Here is a 12,997-nt window from a genome sequence, read left to right on the forward strand (position 1 = left end):
CCCGCTCCTATCCACCTGCAATTCCACTTTCAAGGAGCTAGGAACCTGCACTCTAATGTCTTTTTGGTCGGCAACACTCCCCAGGACCTTGCCATTAATTGTATAAGTCCTGCTAAGATTTGCTTTCCCAAAATGCAGCACCTCACACTTATCCAAATTAAACTCAATCTGCTACTCCTTGGCCCATCGATCAAGATCCTATTGTACTTTTAGGTAACCTTCTTTGCTACCAACTACATTTCCAATTTTGGTGTCATCTGCAAACTTACTAACTATACCTTCTGTGTTCATGTCCAAATCATTTATACAAATGTTGAAATGCAATGGACCCAGCACTGATCCTTGTGGCACACAACTGGTCACAAACCTCCAGTCTAAAAAGCAACCCTTCACCACTATCCTGTGTCTTCTACCTTCGAGCCAGTTCTGTGTTATGACAAAGCCAGTTCTCATGCATCAATTGTACTCAATCAAATCACAGGAAAATCTTAGTAGCCAATGGCTAGTTCTCCATGTATTCCATGTGACCTAACTTGAGTCTACCATGAGGAACCTTATTGAAGTCCATAGAGATTATGTCCATCGCTCTGCCCTCATAAATCCTCTGTTACTTTTTCAAAAAACTTAATTCAGTTTAAAACATGATTCCCCATGCACAAAGCCATGTTGACTATCCCTAATCAGTCCAAGTGCATGTACGTCCTGTCCCTCCAGATTCCCTCCAACAACTTGCCCATCATTGACGTCAGGCTCAGCGGTCTGTAGTGCCCTGCCTTGTCCTTATCACCTTTCTTAAATAATGGTACCACGTTATCCAACTTCCAGGTTTCTGACACCTCACCTGTGACTGTTGATGATATCGATATCTCAGCAAGGGGCCTAGCATTCACTTCCCTTGCTTCCCACAGAGTTCTAGGGTACACCTGATCAGGTCCTGGGGATTTAACCACCTTTCTGCGTTTTAAGACACCCAGCACAACCACCTCCTGTAGTAGGGATATTTTTTCAAGATATCACCATCTTTTTCCCCCGCATTGTATATCTTCCATGACCTTTTCCACAGTCAACACTGCAAATGCTCACTTAGTATCTTTCCCCATCTATTGCGGTTCTACACAAAGACTGCCTTGCTGATCTTTGAGGAGCCTTATTCTCTCCTTAGTTGCCCTTTGTCCTAATGTATTTACAAAATCCCTTTGGATTCTCTTTCACCCTATTTGTCAAAGCTACCTCATGTCCCCTTTTTGCCCTCCTGATTTCTCTCAAAAGTACACTCCTACTGCCTTTATACTCTAAGGATTCACTCAGTCTCTCTTGTCTATATCTGACATATGCTTCCTTCTTTTTCTTAACCAAACCCTCAATTTCTTTAGTCATCCAGCATTCCCGACACGTACCAGGCATGCCTTTCACCCAAACAGGAGCATACTCACACTCTGGACTCTTGTTATTCTCATTTTTGAAGGCTTCTCATTTTCCAACTGTCCCTTTGCCTGCAGACATCTTCCCCCAATCAACTTGTGAAAGTTATCATAGTCATAGAGTCATAGAGATGTACAGCATGGAAACAGACCATTCTGTCCAACCTGTCCATGCCGACCAGATATCCCAACCTAATCTAGTCCCACCTGCCAGCACCCGGCCCATATCCCTCCAAACCCTTCCTATTCACATATCCATCCAAATGCCTCTTAAATGTTGCAATTGTACCAGCCTCCACCATATCCTCTGGCAGCTCATTCCATACACGTACCAGCCTCTGCGTGAAAAAGTTGCCCCTTAAGTCTTTTTTATAACTTTCCCTCACACCCTAAACCTATGCCCTCCTGTTCTGGACTCCCCGACCCCAGGGAAAACGTTTTGTCTATTTATCCTATCCATGCCCCTCATAATTTTGTAAACCACTATAAGGTCACCCCTCAGCCTCCAATATCCAGGGAAAACAGCCCCAGCCTGTTAAGCCTCTCCCTATATCTCAAATCCTCCAATCCTGGCAACATCCTTGTAAATCTTTTCTGAACCCTTTCAAGTTTCACAGCATCTTTCCGATAGGAAGGAGACCAGAATTGCATGCAATATTCCAACAGTGGCCTCGCCAATGTCCTGTACAGCAGCAACATGACCTCCCAACTCCTGTACTCAATACTCTGACCAATAAAGGAAAGCATACCAAACGCCTTCTTCACTATCCTATCTATCCACTTTCAAGGAGCTATGAACCTGCACTCCAAGGTCTCTTTGTTCAGCAACGCTCCCTCGGACCTTACCATTAAGTGTATAAGTCCTGCTAAGATTTGCTTTCCCAAAATGCAGCACCTCGCATTTATCTGAATTAAACTCCATCTGCACTTCTCAGCCCAACTGGTCCAGATCCTGTTGTAATCTGCCTTCCGCCAGTTTAGAACTTCAACTTTTCCATTACTATTTTAAAACTAATAGAATTACAGTTGCTGGCCACAATGTGCTCCCCCACTGACATCTCAGTCACCTGCCCTGCCTTATTTCCCAAGAGTAGGTCAAGTTTTGCACCTTCTCTAGTAGATATATTCACATACTGAATCAGAAAATTGTCTTGTACACACTTAGCAAACTCCCCTCCATCTAAGCCCTTAAGACAATGGCAGTCCCAGTCTATGTTTGGAAAGTTAAAATCTCTGACTGTAATCACCCTATTATTCTTACAGATAACTGAGATCTCCATACAAATTTGTTTCTCCATTTCCTACTCACTGTTGGGGGGTCTACAATACAATCCCAATAAGGTGATCATCCTTTTCTTATTCTGCAGTTCCAACCAAACATAATAGACATGGTCATTTCCCTGGGGTGGGGGAGTCCAGAACTAAAGTCATCAGTTTAGGGTGAGAGTGGTAAGATTTAAAATAGACCTAAGGGGCAACGTTTTCCACACAAAAAGGGTGGTGCGGGAATGGAATGAGCTGCCAGAGGAAGTGATGGAGGTTAGTACAACTACAAAATTTAAAAGGCATCTGGATGGCTTTATGAATTGGAGGGGTTTAGAGGGATAAGGGCAAGTGCTGGTAAATGCGACCACATTAGGTTAGGACAGCTGGTCGGCGTGACGAGTTGGAAACAGACCCTTCAATCCATGCTGAACGACTCAATAACTCTACTGCTATAACACAGACTGGTAACATGAAAAATTCTCCTGAAAAGCAGGATAAACCTAACATTACCAATTGGTGCCCATCACTATACTCTCATTCATTATCAAAGTGAATCACTAGCAACATGTCATAGATATGGTTATCGAGAAGAACTTGCATAACAACACCCGCTAACTGTTCCACATTTTGGCTTAAATCACAGATGCTGTGTTCTGGACCTTGTTAGATTCTTGGTCCAAATGTGGACAGGGTTGCATTCAGGATGGAGCAAAATCAGGGCATGTTCAGACCTGGGCTGATACTTGTCAAGTTACAAGGGAGCATCTTAACTACCTTGGCATTGTCATTGATAAAGCTCCACCATTAACATCTTAAAGGTTGCCATTTACCAAAAGCTTGACGGAAAAGTCTAAATAGTGCAATTACAAGAGCAGGCCAGAGACTGAGGTTTCTGCTGAAAAATGTGTTGCTCGAAAAGCGCAGCAGGTCAGGCAGCATCCAAGGAGCAGGAGAATCGACGTTTCGGGTATAAGCCCTTCAGGAATCTTGAGGTTTCTGCACCAAATGACTCTTCTCCAGATCCCTCAAAGTCTGTCTGCCATTTGCAGGGAACAGTCAGGAGTGTGATAGGATATGCCCCACATGCTATATGAATCCAGTTTGAACAACATTTAAGAAGCTCGCACTATCAAGGACAAAAGAGACCACTCAGTTGGTATCTTAATATCCTAAACATTCATTCTCTCCTTCATTGGCACATATGGTAGCTATGTGTACCATCTACAGTTTGCACTGCAACAACTGACCAAGCTTCCTTTGGTCATCTGTTTCAAAAACATGTACCCTCTACCACATGGAAGGGCACTAACAACAGACACATGGAAAGACAACCAACTGTGAATTGGCTCCAAGTTTAGCAGCTTTCTGACTTGGAACTATATTTCTGTTCCTTAACGCATTGGGTATAAGTCTGGAATTATCACTAGAAATACTTGTGGGCGTTCTTTCACCATTTGGATTGAATATGGTTCAGCATCACCATCTCAAGGGCAATTGGGGGTGGACAATGAATGTTGACTTCGCTAGTGATGCTTACATACTTGGATCACATTTGGGGGGATTAAAAGTAGTGTTTTCACCTCATCGCAAATACAACGGAATCTTTTAAAGCATCAGTATTTTCTTTTTTAAACAGAGGCCATGTCCACATGGAGCAGTGGAGACACTAATTGAATGTAACTTGATACATTTAAGTTTAAGATATTGGAATAAGTGAACAAACAACTACTTGTTCACAGATTGGTTATGCTTGGTGAATTTGACATGTTTTTGTCTTCTGTTCTAGGAAGTAGTATCTTATTCGGTGGCCTCTGTTATCAATGTTACTCTCCTTTTTGCTCTCTCCTTAGCCACGAAAGCTAAGAAAATGTTTAGCAGCATAGCTCTTTGATACGGAATACACATTTGTTTGGAACTGCTCAGCTGGCTTGGTATTCAACAGTATGACTGACCTGAATATTTATTGCTTGGTAAATTGCTCAAAGTAATTTCATTTCTGTGTGATTATTGGAGGTTAAACTATTGACACGTAGTTTTTCTTTACTGTTTGGAAGTGAAGGAGTGAGTATTCAAAACATTTTCAGCTATTTGAGCAGCTTTGGTTGACAACTGTTAGTATTAAAAACACGTCTCAAGATACTTTGAAGCTTTCGGTAACAAAATGAAATGCAGTACAAGTAGATTCTGGGTGGCTTTCTGAATTACCAACTACTTAATCTTGTGATGCTGCAGAATTACGATTTATTTTGGAAATTTTCTAATTTGTGTAAATGAATCATTACTTGACTCTCATTGTCCTTTTATTTTGACAAAAACAGTACTAAAGTAAATTTTCTCTGAAAATACTTCATTAACATTCCACAAGCAAGTCATATTATTAAAGGATTACTCAAATGTCGTACAGTAATCTGTTCAACGAACTACATGGGATAAATTGTGCTTTTTTTTTAAGGGAAAAAACAAGATAATGACGAAGCTGGTGGGGATGTTGGCACAGAAGATGATGGTAATAGCAAGGTAAATGTGATTTAAATCTGTTGCTACTTAATATAAAACTATGGCCTCTCATTCTGGATTGCCCCACAAGAGAAAATGTCCTTTCTACATCTACTTTCTAAATCCCCTTTCGCATCTTATATATGTTAATTAGGTCTCCTCTCATTCTTTTATATGGGAGAGAGAGCTTGGGCCAAACTGTTCAATATCTCTTCAAAAGTTAAACCCTTCACCTCTGCAATCAGCTTTGTGAATCTCGTCTCACTTGCCTCCAGTGCAAGCACAGTCCCCTCAAGTTAGGGCACTAAAACTGTGTGCTACTGTTACTACCTGTTAAGTTTGTGTCTTATTCAAAAGACACCCAATTCAACATGAACATCAATAGTTTCTTAACCTCTTGTAATGCATTCTGGTGCTTGCTAAAATTATATTTAAAACATTTTAAATACTTGGCTGTTTCGAGCTGCAGTGACATTTTTTCTACAGCTTAATAAAGAAACTTCAAATATTTTATTTATGATTGTATTATATTGCTAAACCGTTTTGCAGTTTTTCAGTGAAGTAATTCAGTAAAACTAAATTGGTGAAACATAATCTCACCTAATATAAAATAGGTTAAAAATTTGCTTTGTTGCATTTTTGAGAATGGTGGGGAGAGAGAATTTGGATAACCACAAGTTGGTCAGTTTAACATGATTTCTGAAGAAATGATTGGAGCTTATTCTTATTCAGTTTAGTGATTTGAGCATTTGTAATAAATGAGCTAAATAGAGAAAGCCAATGTAGGTTTATCCATGCGGTGTTGCTGAATGCATTCAATTAGTTCTACATAAAAGCTTTTTAGATAATAGTTGAATGTATGGAAATCAAGGTGACCTTGTAACCTGGGTTAGAAATTCATTAGGACCTTGATAATGGGAATAATGTTTGACGGACTGATTGGCAGAATATGATGCTCCACTTGTTTTTTTTTTCTGAGTCTCAGTGTTAGCTTTAGAAATTACTTGGATGAATAAATATTTCTATAGTAGATATTTATAGATGATGCAAGTTAGTCAGATGAGTAACTAATGTAGGAGATTGCAGAAGGACAGAAACTGACTTGTGCAAAAATATTGCAAATGCAGTTTAATTTGGTAAGTGTGAGATCATTCTGTTGTTGAAAGTAGGAAACCTAAATCAAGTGTATTCCAAATAATGAGAAATTGGAGCGAAGCAGAATGATTTGGGAGTCCCAAGTGCACAAATCATTTCGAGCTTGTACACAACATCAAAATAGCTTAATGGACTTCAGCTCAAAGAGATTGGAATACACAGAGGGCATTAGTTTTCTTGAATACAGAATACTTAAATGCTGATTTATCTAAAGGATTTGAAATGCAATAACAATTTGATAGGGTGGATATGACAAATCTGTTTTCTTCGAATTCTGATAAAGAATTGGTAAGCTACTTGGAGGCAGAAAACAGAATTATGTTTTCAAACATAGGAAATCAAAATGTTCTCCCAAAAAGCTGTGAATATTTGGACAATTTTTTTCTCTTGAGGCATGATCAGCAGATGTTTGTTAGGTAGGGCTATCAAGGAATGTGAAGCCAAATTAGCTTGGTGGAATTGAGGTGCAAATCAATCGTGGTCTAATTAAATTGCATAGACTTGAGCAGCTAACTGACACATTAACAGCTGGGGACGAAAGCTTTGTGCAGGCTGTGACTGATAAATCTATGTTATATGGAACTTGTGCACAGAATAACTGTAAATTTTCTGATTTTGAGAAGTATAAATGTCTCAACAGATGGAAGCAGATGTAGATGCAACTCAGAGTGATTCACAGGACACAAGTGATCAAGATGGATTAGAGGACCAAAAGATCAGTGAAGCTGAGGAAATGGATAAAAATGATGATTCAGTCATTAGAGAGTTGCCTGGAAGTGGAGATGATGAACCTGATGCTAAAACACTAGACGACGAAGAGGATGAACACCAGGTACCTAAAGTGCATTTGGGGGAAAAAAAATATTTCTGCAATTCATAATTATATAACTCCTACTTAAAGGAACAGAATTTTTATTACAACTTGTGAGAAAAAATATTGTCTTGTGAGCTTAATTCCACTGTATGAATTTGATTGACCCATTAGTAAATACTCCTCACTGATATTGTTGCTCCTCTTCAGTCAATGCATGGGTTTCTTTGTTAGAGTATTAAATAAACAAAATGTTTCTTCTTTTTCATTCTAAATTTGTCAATGCTGACATCTTGAAACAATGTCGGCAGGATGCCTCTATTTTGACGCTTCGGATGAACTTGAGAGGATTAATCTTTGTGAATTAAATGGGAACATATGGTTGTACGTTAGCTTGCTGAGCTGGTGGGTTGTCATGCAAATGTTTGTCACCATGCTAGATAACGTCATCAAAGCAACTACCGTGAAGCATTGTTGTCCTACTCTGCATGATATTTATATACACCAGTCTGTAAAGGTCAGTGGTATCACTTCTGGTTTTCCTTTGCAATGGTTTGTATGTAGGATCTATGTCAATGTGCTTATTGATGACATTGCGGGTTGAAAACCCAGGCCTTAAGAATTCCTATACCTGTCTCTGTTTTGCTTGTCTGAGGATGGTAAAGTGATCCCAGTCAAATTGTTCTTTGCAAGAACCCTAATAGGAGCATATGGTTACAAAAAGACTAGCAAGCAGCAATTTTAACAATTTCTCAGTGATCATTAGTACACATAGTTGTAGTTTTCAGTGTCTGCAAGATGCAGTGTAGCAACCCACAATGTACAGTACCTTCCAGTTCAAATGTAGACACCTAACAAAAACAAGTAAGAAACTCAAGCTAACACTATTCTCAGTTCCTCTACCAGTCACAAGCCATCCAGATTTGGAAATAAACTGTCATTTCTTAAGCATCCTTGGATCAAAATGATTGAACTCCATACTTTTCAGGATTGTGGTTATACCTTGCCCCCAAAAAACTGCAGTTTTAGAAGATAAGTCTCTGATTGCCTTGAAATGATTTGATGTTGGGCGATAAATGTTGGCTACTTCCATGAAGAAAATCTTTGCAAATATGGGAATGCAGTTAAAAATGTAATTTGAAGATGCCATTAAGATAAGAGGCAAAATAAGTTACATAGGTGGAGAAAGAAGTAATAAATTTATATAGACAAGTGAAGTTATCCACTTTATATTCAACTAAGACATGTTAGAATGGTGAGAGATGAGCTGTGGAGAAGGATTTAGATATCTATGCATATGTTGCTTTGCATACCTATGTGCCAGTTTTTAGTAATCAGGCTAATGTTCTGTAGATCATCTTTGAAAGAGTTGAAATAAAGTGAAACCTCCAATAGCACAGAGCCTTGGGCAACATCTAAATTGCTGTATCAGTTTTTGATGCTGACGCTCAAAGATGTATAATTCTTGGAGCCAATATAATTATGCCACACCATGGCTTAAATGATTAAACCATGAAGGTAGTTTGGATCAATTTAGTTTGTTTCCTTGATAATAGAGTGTGCCGTAGTTCAGTTCAGGTGTTTAAAACTATAAAAGGTTTCAATAGAATAGTGGGCGGCACGGTGGCACAGTGGTTAGCACTGCTGCCTCACAGCGCCAGAGATCCGGGTTCAATTCCCGACTCAGGAGACTCTCTGTGTGGAGTTTGCACATTCTCCCCGTGTCTGCGTGGGTTTCCTCCGCGTGCTCCGGTTTCCTCCCACAATCCAAAAATGTGCAGGTTAGGTGAATTGGCCATGCTAAATTGCCCATAGTGTTAGGTGAAGGGGTAAACGTAGGAGTATGGGTCTTGGTGGTATACGCTTCGGCGGGTCTGTGTGGACTTGTTGGGCTGAAGGGCCTGTTTCCACACTGTAAGCAATCTAATCTAATCTAAAAAAATTAAAACTGAAGCATTTTTCCTCTTGTGCTCAGGTCAAAGAGCATTTTGAATTATAGATAAGCCATTGAGGAATGAAATCATGGAGCAGTTGTCTGCCTCATGGATAGTGCAAATACTGTATACTGTGTTAAATTGAAATGTTTTAGGCCAAGACAAGTGGATTTTTGTTAACGATAAGAATTAGCGAAGCAAGGTTAGTTGGAGATTATAAACAGGCTAGCCAGGATCTGAACAGCCTAATTCTGTTCCAATACTTCCATATATTTAAAGCTTCATGAACTTCACAATGAGTGAACCTAATTTATATAGTATGGTCATTTATGTTACCTTGAACTTCACATATCAATTTAAAAAGCTTTAATTTTGACCAGGTTGGTAGAATCTCAGATTTTTAAAGTTAAATTTATGATAATTACACAAACCTACGGCGAGTTGGATTCATAATCACGGGAACTATGTGTTAATTATGAAAAATTATTTCTACTTGTAATGCTTTTTTTTAGGAAATGAGTTGTGTTTTGATATTTGAACTATTCTATGACATTTTATTTAGAATATTAATTGTTTGAACAAGTTTAGCAAAATGGCTGAGGATCATAAGGAAAATGTCAATTAAGTCCAAGTTCTGTGAAGTAACTTGAGATGGATTGTTGGAATGTTCTTCATGGGTTATGGTTTAAATGGGTTAAATTTAAGTGACTTGGCTTGCCTCCTTGCCTTTAAATGCAGTTTTTTGAAAAAAATGGCTGACCAGTTTTCAAAAATGATCAGAACTTGCGGTGATCATGGCAGACTGTAGCGCCATTCTGTTAAATAATAGTGCTCATTGCTCCTTGACTGTAGTGATTGAAGGTTTAGAACAAACCTTGCTTGAGTATGGAATTCTTTGAGTGATTCAAAATATGATTAAATCATGCTTCTCCTTATCTACTCAGGCAGAGGAAGAAAATGAAGAGCCTGTTCTTGAAGAAGTGGATGTCATTTTGCCAGAAGAGGTAAACAATTCTGTTTGGTATTGATCTTTTATATTCATGTCACCACTGTTCTCCATCTGGTAGTTGCACAGTTCCTCGTAATAATAATCACTTTTTTTATATCTTACTGACGAGGATTGCATTGCTGAACATGGGCAGGGGACCTCTGGAGGGTGCCAGTGATTAAAGACCGCGTGGTGTGGATTAGTTTTTCCAATGGAACATGACAGAAGTAAGGTTGAATAAACCATTGGACATACTTATAAACAATTATATTCAGATTAGATTAGATTCCATACAGTATGGCAGCAGGCCCTTCGGCCCAACAAGTCCACACTGACCCTCCGAAGAGTAACTCACCCAGTCCCATTTACCCTGACTATGGGCAATTTAACATGACCAGTTCACCTAACTTGCACATCTTTGGATTGTGGGAGGAAACCGGAGCACCCGGAGGAAACCCACGCAGACATGGGGAGAATGTGTAAACTCCACACAGTCAGTCACCGAGGCGGGAATTGAACCTGGGTCCCTGGTGCTGTGAGGCAGTAGTGCCAACCATTGAGATACCATGATGCCATGTGTTGGGGCATGGGAATTTTGCACAGGTTTATTGTTGGAAAAGTATTGGAATCCGTTATTAAGGCAGTAATAGCATAATGCTTGGAAACCTTAATCTAACCAAGTAGAATTAGCATGGCTTCATGAAAAGGGAAGCACATCTGACAGTTTTTTGAGGAATTCTTAATCAGAGTGTAGGTGTGTTGTATTTGAACTTGCAAAAGGCATTCGACAAGAATCCATCAAAAGTTCAGTCATAAGATATGAGTCCATGATCCAAGTAGAATAATGGCGTGGATAGAGAATTAGATAATGAGCAGAAAACGGGATATGGGGTTCTTTTCAGTTTGGTGACTAGTTGCATGCCACAGGGATCAGTGCTGAGACTGAACCTATTCATAACATTTATTCATTGCTTAGAGAAAGAAAGCAAATGTACTATTGCCAGACTTGAAGATGGTTAAAAAATAAATGCAGAGAGAGGTTGTGAGAGGGATACAAATAGTTTAGAGAGGGGGGAGGGGTTAAGTAAGTGGGCTAAAAATTGGCAAATGAAGTATCATGTGGGAAGATTTTCAACAAAGCCTTTGACAACGTCCCACATAGATCTATCAAGAAGACAAATGCACATGGGACGCAGGGTAAATTGATAAAGCGGATTAAAAATCAGCTAAATTGTAGGTGATAGAGGGTGATGACAGAAGCCTACTTGTGACTGGAAGCCAGTGTTGGAAGCCATTATTTGTAATTTATATAAATGATGGCTGCATGGGGCATTGGATTATTACAATTGCAGTTGACGTGAAGATTGGTTGGGTGGTTATCAGTGATGTTAAGTGTCTTGGCCTACAAGAAGATATAAATGGGCAGTTAAGTGGTAGACGGAATTCAAGCCTAAAAAGTGAAAGGTAATGTACTTTGGAAGAAGTAACTTGAAAAGAAAGTATTCAATGAACAGTATAACACTAGGAAATTTTGTGAACAAAGAGACCATGAAGGCAGAAGGACATGTTAAGATGGTGTGAAGGGCATTTGGAACACTTGCCTTTATCAGTCAAGACATAGGTTACAAAAGCCGGGAAGTCATGTTGGATGTAACTTTGAGATCACAGCTAGAGTGCTGTGCAGTTCTGGTTGCCACATTACAGGAAGGATGTGTTTGCGCTGAAGCGAGCACAGGAGATTTACCATGATGCTTCCTGGGATGGAAAGTTTAGGTTTTGCAGAAATGTCAGATAGACTTCTCTGCTCCAATGAGAAGCCAAACCTAAGTGGTGATCTGATTAAGATGTATTAAGGTTGAGAGGCATAGACACAATGGATCAAGAGTTGCTGTTCCTTTTAGTTAAAGGGTCAGTCACAAGAGGATTCTGGCTCAAGATGAGGGGCAGGAGGTTTGGAGGTGAGAGGAAAAACTTTTTTACTCAGTGGGTGGTGACTTCTGGAATGTGCTGCCTCGTGATAGAGGTGAGTTGCCTCACATCTTTTAAACAGCACTTAGATGAGCACTTAGTCCGAAGTTTTGAACATTATGATGTGCTAAGTGCTGGTAAATGGAGTTGGGTTGAAGGTCAGGTGTTTCCCAAATGTTGGTACAGGATTCAGTGGGCTGAAGAGCTGCTTCTGTGACTCTATGAAAAATGTGAACTTATTAATTTTAGAAGGGAGAGCAAAAGAGCAGTATTATTGAAATGGAGAGAAGCTGCAGAAATCTGCAACACAAAGGGACTTGGGAATACTTGTGAACAAAACACAGAAAGCTAACATACATGTGCAGCCCGAAAGTCTCACATCTGTCATCTGCAAGGTGTTAGAAAGGATTCTGAGGGATAGGATCTATGACCATTTGGAAGAGCATGGCTTGATTAAATGCAGTCAACACGGCTTTGTGAGGGGCAGGTCATGCCTCACAAACCTTATCGAGTTCTTTGAGGATGTGACTAGAAAAGTTGATGAGGGCTGAGCTATGGATGTGGTGTATAAGGACTTCAGCAAGGCATTTGATAAGGTTCCCCATGGGAGGCTCATTCAGAAGGTCAGGAGGAATGGGAACATAGCTGTCTGGATGCAGAATTGGCTGGCCAACAGAAGACAGCGAGTGGTAGTAGAAGGAAAATATTCTGCCTGGAAGCCAGTGGTGAGTGGTGTTCCACAGGGCTCTGTCCTTGGGCCTCTACTGTTTGTAATTTTTATTAATGACTTGGATGAGGAGATTGAAGGATGGGTCAGCAAGTTTGCAAATGACACAAAGGTTGGAGGTGTCGTTGACAATATAGAGGGCTGTTGTAGGCTGCAGCAGGACATTGACAGGATGCAGAGATGGGCTGAGAGGTGGCAGATGGAGTTCAACCTAGATAAATGCGAGGTGAT

General features: G+C 39.9%; 1 protein-coding gene across 3 annotated transcripts in view; it reads left to right on the forward strand.

The window, feature by feature from the left end:
• Nucleotides 1-12,997, forward strand: part of sltm (SAFB-like, transcription modulator) — a 61,402-nt gene that overhangs the window by 3,104 nt on the left and 45,301 nt on the right. For all 3 annotated transcript variants that reach the window (XM_043677439.1, XM_043677441.1, XM_043677440.1), the window contains exons 3-5: nucleotides 5,140-5,204; nucleotides 6,979-7,170; nucleotides 10,028-10,087. In XM_043677439.1, coding sequence (XP_043533374.1) covers nucleotides 5,140-5,204; nucleotides 6,979-7,170; nucleotides 10,028-10,087 — 317 coding nt within the window. The remainder of the gene's footprint in view (nucleotides 1-5,139; nucleotides 5,205-6,978; nucleotides 7,171-10,027; nucleotides 10,088-12,997) is intronic.

This window comes from Chiloscyllium plagiosum, chromosome 36 (genome assembly GCF_004010195.1).
Source record: "Chiloscyllium plagiosum isolate BGI_BamShark_2017 chromosome 36, ASM401019v2, whole genome shotgun sequence".
NCBI lineage: Eukaryota > Metazoa > Chordata > Chondrichthyes > Orectolobiformes > Hemiscylliidae > Chiloscyllium > Chiloscyllium plagiosum.